This window comes from Theobroma cacao, chromosome 7 (assembly GCF_000208745.1).
Source record: "Theobroma cacao cultivar B97-61/B2 chromosome 7, Criollo_cocoa_genome_V2, whole genome shotgun sequence".
NCBI classification, from domain to species: domain Eukaryota; kingdom Viridiplantae; phylum Streptophyta; class Magnoliopsida; order Malvales; family Malvaceae; genus Theobroma; species Theobroma cacao.
Genome location: NC_030856.1, coordinates 20,005,437 through 20,017,745, shown reverse-complemented (window position 1 = coordinate 20,017,745; position 12,309 = coordinate 20,005,437). Strand labels below are relative to the sequence as shown.

General features: G+C 35.8%; 1 protein-coding gene across 1 annotated transcript; it reads left to right on the top strand.

Annotated features, from left to right (window-relative positions):
- On the top strand, positions 2,700-5,699 carry LOC108662847 (WAS/WASL-interacting protein family member 3-like). The gene is made up of 4 exons (XM_018124542.1): positions 2,700-2,737; positions 3,398-3,474; positions 4,307-4,370; positions 5,105-5,699. Exon 4 carries the CDS (start codon positions 5,111-5,113, stop codon positions 5,687-5,689), a length of 579 nt encoding a protein of 192 aa, XP_017980031.1. The 5' UTR covers positions 2,700-2,737; positions 3,398-3,474; positions 4,307-4,370; positions 5,105-5,110; the 3' UTR covers positions 5,690-5,699.

The window sequence follows — 12,309 nt, the reverse complement described above, 5'->3', positions numbered from 1 at the left end:
AACTCATTAAGAAATAGACTCGTAATAAAATGTGAGATGATGATTTTAGAAATTCGTTAATCAATCTCATTGAAAAGGAAATCATTCAAGGCTTTGACATTGATTCAGGGACAGATGCCTTTAACTTTATGAAAGATTGTCGAGCTCAATTAAAGATGTCCAAGCTTAATATGCAATAGTTGTTAAAAAATATCTTTTTTTTTTGTACTCAACACATAGTTGGAGTTATTTGTGTAATTTTCATATGAATATTTTTCATCTAAATTACTTTATATTTTTTTCAAACATTGAACTTCTAATATGACTATTTTATAGACATTGTCTTTGCCCCCTTAATCGCAAAACCTTGACTCCGCCACTATCACACTTGGTAGGTCACCGCGAAAGCATCCAATACATATATACCTTGAGTCCTATCACTCCGCTAGTCGTGTCATGTTTTGCTTTGGATTTTATACTACAAGTATACATTGTTTTTAGCCAAGGAAAGGCATGGGATGATAAATAAACTATATTTTGCATCCAGTTATGTTTACAACAATATGAAATTATATGACTGTTTAGAAAGGTTGTAGAACTTGTGATCCTACATGAACATGTGAGGCAACTGAAATTTCTTTGTTGATTATATACATAGAAAGAGAGATTATATACACATTTTAAGGATTACATTTGTTGGTCATCATTTGGATGTTGGTTAAAGGCTTACTTGGGTTAGGCGAGTTCTCTCGTTAGCCCTATGAGTCGATCATGGACCCCAAATTTGAATCGTAAAAATTACCCTTGAAGTTTTTACCCTTTTTCTGAAAATTTTAACTCCCCTTTTTTAATAGTATCTTCGACACATGGAAGAAAAAATAACAAGGCAACTATTAATACTATGAGACCCTTTATTATGTCATTTACAATATCTTTTTCCAATCACATCTGATGATGATAAAACATGTCCTTCAAGCAATTTATCTTCTTATCTTCGGCAGATGTTCAAAAATCTGATCTACTTATGTTAAATCAAATGTAAATTGCCTACTAGTAAACTTTTGATTGTTTTGCTTTCCTATATAACCTATTTTACAATTCTATTTTGGTTTAAATTAACCAATCTTGGCATGTTTGAGAGTTATTAATCACCAATTTAGACAAAACTCACTTCAAAATCCTTTTCCATAGCACTATCTTTTTCTCCTTGTTAACCTCATTGGTTGCAAAGTAAGATGACCTAAGTTGGCATTTTCTTTGTTTTTTTTTTTTAATTAGAAGGATAGAAATTCAAACGTTGCTCTCTAAATAAAGAATCATATATTAATCAATGAATCAAATGCTCAGATGCATTTTCTTTATTGTTCTTCTTGAAGAAAAACTCATATTTTGACACACATGTTGCAAGCTAAAAAGGTCCATAAATTCTCTATCCTCAAATGTTTTTTCCTTAACTTAGGACTTAGACCACTCCTGGCCATGCTCACATATTTTCTTTTTAGTAATTGGACATGCATTTTAGCTTTAACATTCCTAAACTTAGCAATAAAGTCCTCCAAGTTTTGCCTAGGTTGTTGCCTAATCTCTTTTTGGATAGATCAGCCATAGTTATGTCAGGCCTAGTTCTGTAAACTGTGCATGGAACATGGCCTTAAACTGAAGCCAACTTTGCATTGAGTTTGGGGGTAAGGCTATATACTAGTTAAAGGCGGTTCCAATCAAAGAATTCTCAAATAACCTAAATTTAGCAAAGTCATTATCATCTCCACATTGTATGAATAAAGGTAAAATATTCAAATTTTTAAAAAATTTTGTTTATTATTTTATATTTTAAAATAAATTTACTTTAAATCTTCACGTACATGTATATTATTGCTAATGTTATGTATATTAACGTTAAGTGCTAATGTTACTTATTATTATATGATTATAATGTTAAGAGTAAATATTATTATTATTACATATATATTTTACCTTTAAATTACATTATAACATTTAAATATTTGATAGTTTAACTGTCAAGCTCGACCTTATAAAATACTTGCCATGTCATTCATGTGATTGACAATATGCTTACATACTTGGAAAGCCCTGAAAAATTGTCAAAAGTCGATAGTGTACCTAATGGTGCAACTAAGTTGAATTAAGCCTCGAACTAGATCAAAGAGAGATTTTAAGATGAAATTGAAAATTTTAAAGTCCTAGAATGACTTAAAATGGTGATTCGGGGTTTGAGAACCGATTTGGAGTCAAATTGGAATTTTCATGATCTAGGGGTAAAATGGTCATTTTGCCACTCGAGGTTAAAAATTGGAATGTTGGAAGAAGTTTTTGATCAAGATTGACTATTTAGAACATAATTTGAGTTTGAGAAGTGAAAAATTATAATTTCAATAGTTTTTTGAACATAGGGGTAAAAAAATCATTTTACCATCCTAGGGGCAAAATGGTAATTTTACACCACCCAACACTTGTCCAGCACATGGATTTTACCTAATATTATCATGGATAATTGAGAAAATTTAAGTGGTGGAGAGAGATTGCTTAATTGGTAAGTATGAGACATGGACCAATGGAATGGTGACATGTGTCAAGTTTACATCCATTTATTATTTAGCTTTAAAATTAGTATAAAATCAGCTTATTTCCTTCATATGGCCGGCCAAAACAAGAAGTGAAGAGGAAAGGAAAGAACACAAACCCTAGGTGGGAAACTTGAAGAAAAAGTGTGGGATTTCAAGGAATTAAGCTAATAAAAGTAAAATTTTGTGATTTTATCTTGTGATTTACACTACCCATGCTTTCTTTTTCATTTTCCATGCTTAGAACTCAAGTTTGCATGATGAACCCATGCTAGCCGAATTTGAGAGGAGAGGTTTTGAGCATTGATTTTGCTAGATTTCAAGCTAATTAAGTGTTTTTAGTTGTTTGGTTATGAAAAGTATGAAAATCTAGCAAGGAATCACTTTGTTCTTCACAAACCCACAAGAGGCTGAATTTTCTAGGGAGGATATTGAGGCTGAAATTGATGATATTTCACGATATTTTGGTGGTATTTAATGATTGGTGAGGCTAGAAATTTAATGGGAAATTTTTGCATGAAAATCTGAATTTTTACCTAATGTATAGACATGTGCCATTTATGGTTCGGATTGATAAATTGAATCATATTCACAGTCATTGAGGTATTTTAAGTATAATTGGAGTGTAGAAAGTGAAAGAAATCTATTTGGAGTTAAATTGGAGGTTTTAGCCAATCACATCGAAAATAGTGCGAATTATGTCGAATATCGTATTTAAACGGTTATTCGGACATTTTACATCACATTTCGTGCATTCATATAGATTTATAGAGCCTGAAATAGTTTATGATAAATTGATATAATTTATTGAAATTCGTGTCACGTATGATGTATAGGTGGTGAGCCCTCTAACAAGGGTAAAGAGTTTGTGCCCGAAGACCAAAAAATAGGAGTATATCGAACTCCTAGAACTGTGAGTAACCTTATCATCATTTTAATTATCTAAAGTGGTCTTTTTATTCGATTTTGTGAATTTTATGGAAAATAAATTAAATGATTAATTTTTCGATTTTATAAATAAAATGTGATTTAATGAAATGATTTCATAAAATTGTATTAAAATTGAATGATGGCTTTGAAAATAGAGTAACTGGTGACCACTTGATGTGTTGTAATTTATGGCTTTAATTGATGGCTTATGATTATGTGTTGGCATGACTGGCTGGGATTGTGGTTTGTGAACTGTATGAATTGTTCTGTTTTACATCTACAGGTTGGGTAGTATAATATTAGTCATGTTATGCTATCAAAATTTTATTGTATGGTGGGTTTAGCTTGCTGCAGTGGGCGGGTTCTATGGATCAGCCTATTAAAAGGGCACAGAATCTGGTTATATATGTACCTCGGTTGGAGAGGCGCGTAGGGTATCTCCTGAGGTATGGTTAGAGTTCACATCACGCCGAACCACCTCGTGATGATGAACTCCGCTAACGCCAAGGAACGACTGTGTTTTTCAAACTAAAAATATGTTTATGTGCATACAAAACTTTTTAACAGTCTTGGCGGACTCGGTTAAATGCCTCGGCCAAGGTATTCTCTAGAATGATTTTGGTAGGAGCCAAGCTTTTAAGATATTCATAAGCCATGTTGATTATTTAAATGAAATGAATATTTATGTTATGAAATACATATTGAAATAGAATATTTTAATCGTCTCCTTTTACTAAACTTTAGATATTTTGAATGGTGTTTGTTTACTCACTGGGATTATAAAATCTCACCACCCTCCTTTTCACCCATTTCAGGCTCAAAATAGGCAGTAGATAGCTTATTTCACCGAGGCTACCGTTGGGTTACATCTTCCAAACTGTAGGTTCACAGTCTCCCTTTACTTTTGGTTATACGGGAGCCCACTGGTTATTGTAAATTAAATTAAATATTTTGGTTTACTGTATTACAATATGTATGAATTTATTTTGCTTTTACGCTGTAAAAAAAATTATTTACATATAACTCTAAAAATAGTGTTTAATAAGAAAATAGAATATTTTATTGAATATTTTTATTATATTCAAATAATCGTAATTTCATTTTAAATGAAGGTGTTAGATGTTTAAACTTATTTTTTATTATGAATTACGTGTTTGTACTCGCTTACTACATTTTAGCGGATTTAGAGATTTTTGAGGAAAAATTACCAAAATGCCCCTGGGAGGAAAAATTTATTTTTCTATTGTTTTCAATCCGAAATAGTTTATAATCTCTCAAAACATGATTTTAGTAACTAATACTCATGGGGGAAGCGAGAAAACTGATGTTAAGCCTTGCTAGGTTTTGATTGACATTTTGGGTAATGAATGTCTATCGGGGACGTCGCGGCAGTTGTCACCTGCTCGATGGGAGTTTCGGGTCGTGACAATTCGATTGGTATCAGAGTTTTTGGTTTTAAAGATCAGAGTTTTTAGTTTTAAAGTCATTTTAAAATTTATAGTGTCAGTGTGGCCCCTAGTTAAGTTAAGTTAAGTTAGGTTAGGTTGAATAGAATGTATGCAACTACATATAAAGTCTAAGGTTGATTAAATTTGCCTTGTTCCCTTGTATAGATTGCCATGCCTCCTCGACGTGGACTCCTACCTCTCACTAGATCGGTTGGGAGGGGAAGAGGTCGTTCCCAACGTCGTCAACTAGATGCAGTAAAGGAGGAACCGGCTGCATTCACCATTCGGGAAGCACCTGCTGCTGAGCAGGCCGAGACTCCTCCACATTCTCCACATTCTTCACATCCTCTGCCACCTACTGGTACTCCTGCCATGTCTCCTGAGGTAGTCCAAGCATTAGCAGCTTTCTTTACCGCTATTGTTGGCCAGGCTCAAGCTAGTCAAGCTCCTCCTATAGTACCACCAATTGCTCCTTCAGTACCACCACCCCCACCTCTAGTTCCACCGCCAGTACAAGATGTATCTATTGCTAAGAAGTTGAAGGAAGCTAGACAATTGGGTTACATTTTTTTTACGGGCGATTTGGATGCCACCGTAGCCAAAGCTTCGATTAATCAAGTTTCGGAGACATTGTCTGATATGAGGTTGGATGATCACCTGAAGCTAATGGTGGCCACGAGATTACAAGAGAAGAGAGCCCGTACATGGTGGAATTCAGTAAAATCCCATTCCACTACTCCTCTGACCTAGTCAGACTTTCTAAGAGAATTTGATGGTTAGTATTTCACTTATTTCCATCAGAAAAAAAAGAAGAAAGAATTTCTGAGTTTGAAACAGGGAAACTTAATGGTAGAGGAGTACAAGACTCGTTTTAACGAGTTGATGTTATATGTGTCGGATCTGGTGAAATTTGAGCAATATCAGGCCAGTTATTTTGAGGAAGGGCTCCGTAATGAGATTAGAGAGCGGATGACAGTGACTGGTAGGGAGCCACATAAAGAGGTGGTACAGATGGCTTTAAGGCCGAGAAGCTTGCAAATGAAAATAGGAAGATTCAGACAGAGTTTGCAAAGAGGAAAAATCTGAGTATATCTTCCAGTCAACCACCAAAAAGGAGCAAAGACTCATCTGCTTCAAGGAGTACTACCTCTGTTTCAGTGACATCTCCTCGACCTCTATTTTCACAAGCACAGCAGAGGCCTCTGAGATTCAGTAGATCTGCGATGACTTATTTTGGGAAGAGTTTCAGAAGTTCTGATAGATTCAAAAGGTGTGGAAAGAATCATATTGGGCAGTGTAGGGGACCAGTACGATGTTATCATTGTGATCAGCCGGGCCACATTAAGAGTGAGTGCCCACAACTAGGACGGGCTACTGCAATTACTCCATCTCCACCAGCTCGTACGGATATGTAGAGGAGAGATCTTTCTGGGTTACCACTGAGGCAGGGAGTGGCTATACAGTCTAGTGTAGAGAGTAACACCTCGGCGTATCCACCTTCAAGACCACAGACTCGTACTTTGACAAGAGTCTTCGCTGTGATTGAAGATGAGGCACGGGTTCGACCTGGAGTAGTGACAGGTACTATGTTTTTATTTGATAAAGATGCTTATGTTTTGATAGATTCTGGCTCAAATAGGTCTTATGTGAGTATGGCATTTGCATCAATTGTTTATAAAAACATGTCACCATTAGAGGAAGAAATTGTAATTCACACTCATTTAGGAGAGAAGCTAGTTAAAAATAGTTATTACAAAGATTGTGGAGTAATGGTTGGTGAGGAAGAATTTAGGGGTGACTTGATTCCTCTAGAGATCCAACATTTTGATTTGATATTGGGTATGGACTGGTTAACTGCACATCGGGCGAATGTAGATTATTTTAGGAAAGAAGTTATTTTTTAGAATTCGGAGGGAACAGAGATTATATTTGCAGGGAAACGTCGAGTATTACCATCCTGTGTAATCTCGGCCATTAAGGCTTTGAAACTAGTACAGAAAGGGTATCCGGTTTATTTGGCACTCGTGATCGATACTTCAAAAGGGGAACCTAGGTTAGAGGATGTCCCAATAGTAAGTGAGTTTCTTAACGTATTTCCTGATGAGTTACCAATACTACCTCCTGAGCGAGAGCTTGAGTTCCCTATTGATTTACTTCCGGGTACCGCACCTATTTCTATCCCTCCATATCGAATGGCTTCAACGGAGTTGAAGGAACTAAAAGTCCAGCTGCAAGATTTGGTGGATAAGGATTTTATTCACCCTAGCACTTTTCCTTGGGGAGCACCAGTCCTATTTGTAAAAAAAAAGATGGCACTCTTCGATTGTGTATCTATTACCGTCAGCTGAATCGAGTGACCATCAAGAATAAATACCCTCTACCACAGATCGATGATCTTTTTGATCAATTACGAGGTGCTATGGTGTTTTCTAAGATTGATTTGAGGTCTGGGTATTATCAGTTGAAGATTAAAGAGCAAGATGTACCCAAGACTACTTTTAGGATGCGTTATGGGTATTATGAGTTTCTGGTGATGCTGTTTGGTTTGACCAATGCCCCGGCAGCTTTTATGGATCTTATGAATAGGGTGTTCCATCCATACTTGGATAAGTTCGTGATAGTATTCATAGATTACATCCTGGTTTATTCGAAGAATGATGATGAACATGCTGCCCATTTACACATCGTGTTGCAAACTTTACGCGAGAGACAACTCTATGCCAAGTTCTCTAAATGTGATTTCTAGTTGAAGGAAGTGGTTTTCTTGGGACATATGGTGTCTAAAGCTGGAATTTATGTCGATCCCAAGAAGATTGAAGCAATCTTGCAATGGAAGCAACCGAAAACGGTAACAGAGATTCGTAGTTTTCTTGGCTTAGCAAGTTTTTATCGGAGGTTTGTTTAAGGATTTTCATTGATAGCTACTCCTCTGACTCGTTTGACGTGTAAAGGAGTTAAGTTTGAGTGGGATGATGCTTGTGAGAGTCGATTTCAAGAGCCAAAGAACCAGTTAACCTCCGCTCCCGTTCTGACACTTTCGATTGGTGAGAAAGAATTTGTGATATACAGTGATGCCTCTAAGTTAGGATTAGGGTGCGTATTGATGCAAGATGAAAAAGTAATAGCCTATGCTTCCCGGTAGTTGAAGAAGTATGAGATGAATTACCCTACCCATGATTTGGAGTTAGCAGCAGTAGTCTTTGCATTGAAGATTTGGAGGCATTACTTATATGGTGAGCGTTGTCGGATTTTTACCAACCATAAGAGTTTGAAATACTTGCTCACCCAAAAAGAGCTTAACTTGAGATAGAGACGATGGTTGGAGTTGATTAAGGATTACGACTTGGTGATTGATTATCATCCGAGGAAGGCAAATGTTGTAGCGGATGCTTTAAGTCATAAATCCTCATCTTCATTAGTAGTATTTCAGAGTTCTTATTTTTCGATATTACTTGAGATGAAATCTCTAGGGATCCAGTTGAATAATGGTGAGGATGGAACCCTACTTGCTAGTTTCGTTGTGAGACCTTCATTGTTGAATCAGATCCGAGAATTGCAGAAATCCAATGATGAGTTGAAGCAGGAAGTTCAAAAGCTGCAAGATGGAGAAACTAGTGAGTTTAGACTTAGTGATGATGGTACTTTGATGCTTAGAAACCGAGTTTGTATCCCTAAGGATAACCAATTGAGACAAGCGATTTTAGAAGAAGCTTATTATTCCGCCTACGCTTTACATCTAGGAAGCACCAAGATGTATCAGACCATTAAAGAAAGTTATTGGTGGTCGGATATGAAACGAGACATAGTAGAGTTTTTAGCGAAATGTTTCACATACCAACAGATCAGGGCGGAACATCAGAAAGCATCGGGTATTCTTCAGCCTTTACCGATTCTTGAATGGAAGTGGGAACACGTGACTATGGACTTTGTATTGGGTTTACCATGGACACAGAGTGGGAAGGATGCTATTTGGGTGATTGTGGATAGATTGACTAAGTCCGCCCATTTCTTGGCTATCCATAGCACGTATTCTATTGAAAAACTGACGAAACTTTATATAGATGAGATTGTGAGATTGCACGGAGTTCCAGTTTCTATTGTGTCAAATCGAGACCCTCAGTTTACTTCTCAATTTTGGACAAAATTTCAAGAAGTTCTCGAAACTAAATTGAGATTTAGCACTGCCTTTCATCCGCAGACTGATGGTCAATTTGAAAAGACTATTTAGACTCTAGAAGATATGTTACGGGCTTGTGTCATTGACTTTATTGGGAGTTGGGACAGACACTTGCCATTGGTGGAGTTCGCGTATAACAACAGTTTTCAATCTAGTATTGGGATGGCACCATACGAGGCTCTGTATGGAAGAAAGTGCCGAACTCCGCTCTGTTGGGATGAAATGGGTGAGAGGAAACTGATTAATGTGGAATTGAATGATCTGACAAATGACAAGGTTAAGGTTATCCGAGAGTGATTAAAGATAGCTCAAGATAGGCAGAAGAGTTATTCTGATAAACGAAGGAAAGATTTGGAGTTTGAAGTTGACGATAAAGTTTTTCTTAAGGTTTCTCCTTGGAAAGGTAATAATTTGAAAATTTTGAAGTATTAAATCTTATTTGATTATATTGTTATGATAAATTGTGGTATTTTATTGGATAATGAAATGTGTGATTCGATTTGCGAAGCGAGGAAACCTCAATTCGAGATACATTGGACCCTTTCATATCATTGAAAGGATTGGGCCAGTGGCTTACAAACTTGAATTACCCCCAGAGTTAGATCGGATCCATAATGTCTTCCACGTCTCGATGTTGAAAAAGTATGTTCTCGATCCCTCCCATATTCTAGAGACACCACCGATAGAGTTGCATGAAGATTTGAAATTCGAGGTGCAGCCTGTACGTATTCTAGATCGAAAGGATCGAGTGCTAAGGAACAAGAGCATTCCAATGGTGAAAGTATTGTGGAAGAATGCTCAAATGGAGGAGATGACGTGGGAAGTCGAGCATCAGATGAGAAACCAATATCCACATCTTTTCTTCGAATCCGGTAAGTGAAATTTTGAGGTCAAAATTTTATTTTAACAGGGGTAGTGCTGTCAAGCCTGACCTTATAAATACTTGCCATGTCATTCATGTGATTGACAATATGCTTGCATACTTGAAAAGCCTCAAAAAATTATCAAAAGTCAGTAGTGCACCTAGTGGTGCAACTAAGTTGAATTAAGCCTCAAACTAGATCAAAGAGAGATTTTAAGATGAAATTGAAAATTTTAAAGTCCCAAAATGACTTAAAATGGTGATTCAGAGTTCGATGACCGATTTAAAGTCAAATTAGAATTTTCATGATTCAGGGGCAAAATGGTCATTTTGCCACTCGAGGTTAAAATTGGAATGTTGGAAGAAGTTTTTGATCAAGATTGACTATTTAGAACATAATTTGAGTTTGAGAAGTGAAAAATTTTAATTCCGATATTTTTCGAACATAGGGGTAAAATAGTCATTTTGCCACCCTATGGGCAAAATGGTAATTTTACACCACCCAACACTTGTCCAGCACATGAATTTTACCTAATATTATCATGGATAATTGAGAAAATTTAAGTGGTGGAGAGAGATTGCTTAATGGGTAAGTATGAGACATGGACCAATGAAATGGTGACATGTGTCAAGTTTGTATCCATTTATTATTTAGCTTTAAAATTAGCATAAAATCAGCTTATTTCCTTCATATGGCCGCCCAAAACAAAAAGTGAAGAGGAAAGGAAAGAACACAAATCCTAGGTGGGAAAATTGAAGAAAAAGTGTGAGATTTCAGGGAATTAAGCTAATAAAAGTAAAATTTTATGATTTTATCTTGTGATTTACACTACCCATGCTTTCTTTTTCATTTTTCATGCTTAGAACTCAAGTTTGTATGATGAACCCATGCTGGCCGAATTTAAGAGGAGAGGTTTTGAGCATTGATTTTGCTAGATTTCAAGCTAATTAAGTGTTTTTAGTTGTTTGGTAATGGAAAGTATGAAAATCTAGCAAGGAATCACTTTGTTCTTCACAAACCCACAAGAGGCCAAATTTTCTAGGGAGGATATTGAGGCTGAAGTTGATGATTTCATGATATTTTGGTGGTATTTAATGATTGGTGAGGCTAGAAATTTAATGAGAAATTTTGGCATGAAAATCTGAATTTTTACCTATAAACATGTGCGATTTATGGTTCGGACTGATAAATTGAATCATATTCACAGTCATTGAGGTATTTTAAGTATAATTGGAGTGTAGAAAGTGAAAGAAATCGATTTGGAGTTAAATTTGAGGTTTTAGCCAATTACACTGAGAATAGTGCGAATTAAGTCGAATACCGTATTTAAACGGTTATTCGGACATTTTGCATCACATTTCATGCATTCCTATAGATTTATAAAGCCTAAAATAGTTTATGATAAATTGATATAATTTATTGAAATTCGTGTCACGTATGATGTATAGGTGGTGAGCCCTCTAATAAAGGTAAAGAGATTATGCCCGAAGACCGAGAATAGGAGTATATCGAACTCCTAGAACTGTGAGTAACCTTATCATCATTTTAATTATCTAAAGTGGTCTTTTTATTCGATTTTGTGAATTTTATGAAAAATGAATTAAATGATTAATTTTTCAATTTTATAAATAAAATGTGATTTAATGAAATGATTTCATAAAATTATATTGAAATTGAATGATGGCTTTGAAAATAGAGTAACTAGAGACCACTTGATGTGTTGGAATTTATGGCTTTAATTGATGGCTTATGATTATGTGTTGGCATGACTGGCTGAGATTATGGTTTGTGAACTTTATGAATTGTTCTGTTTTACATCTACAGGCTGGGTAGTATAATATTAGTCACGTTATGTTGTCAAAATTTTATTGTATGGTGGGTTTAGCTTGTTGTAGTGGGCGGGTTTTGTGGACCAGCCTATTAGAGGGGCACGGAATCCGGTTATATATGTACCTCAGTTGGAGAGGCGCGTAGGGTATCTCTTGAGGTATGGTTAGAGTTCACGTCATGTCGAACCACCTCGTGATGATGAACTCCGCTAATGCCAAGGAACGACTGTGTTTTCCAAACTAAAAATATGTTTATGTGTATACAAAACTTTTTAACAGCCTTGACAGACTCGGTTAAATGCCTCGACCAAGGTATTTTCGAGAATGATTTTGGCAGGAGCCAAGCTTTTAAGATACTCATAAGCCATGTTGATTATTTAAATGAAATGAATATTTATGTTATGAAATACATATTGAGATAGAATATTTTAATTGTCTCATTTTACTCAACATTAGATATTTTGTGTCACGACCCGAAACTCCCATCGAGCCCGTGACAAC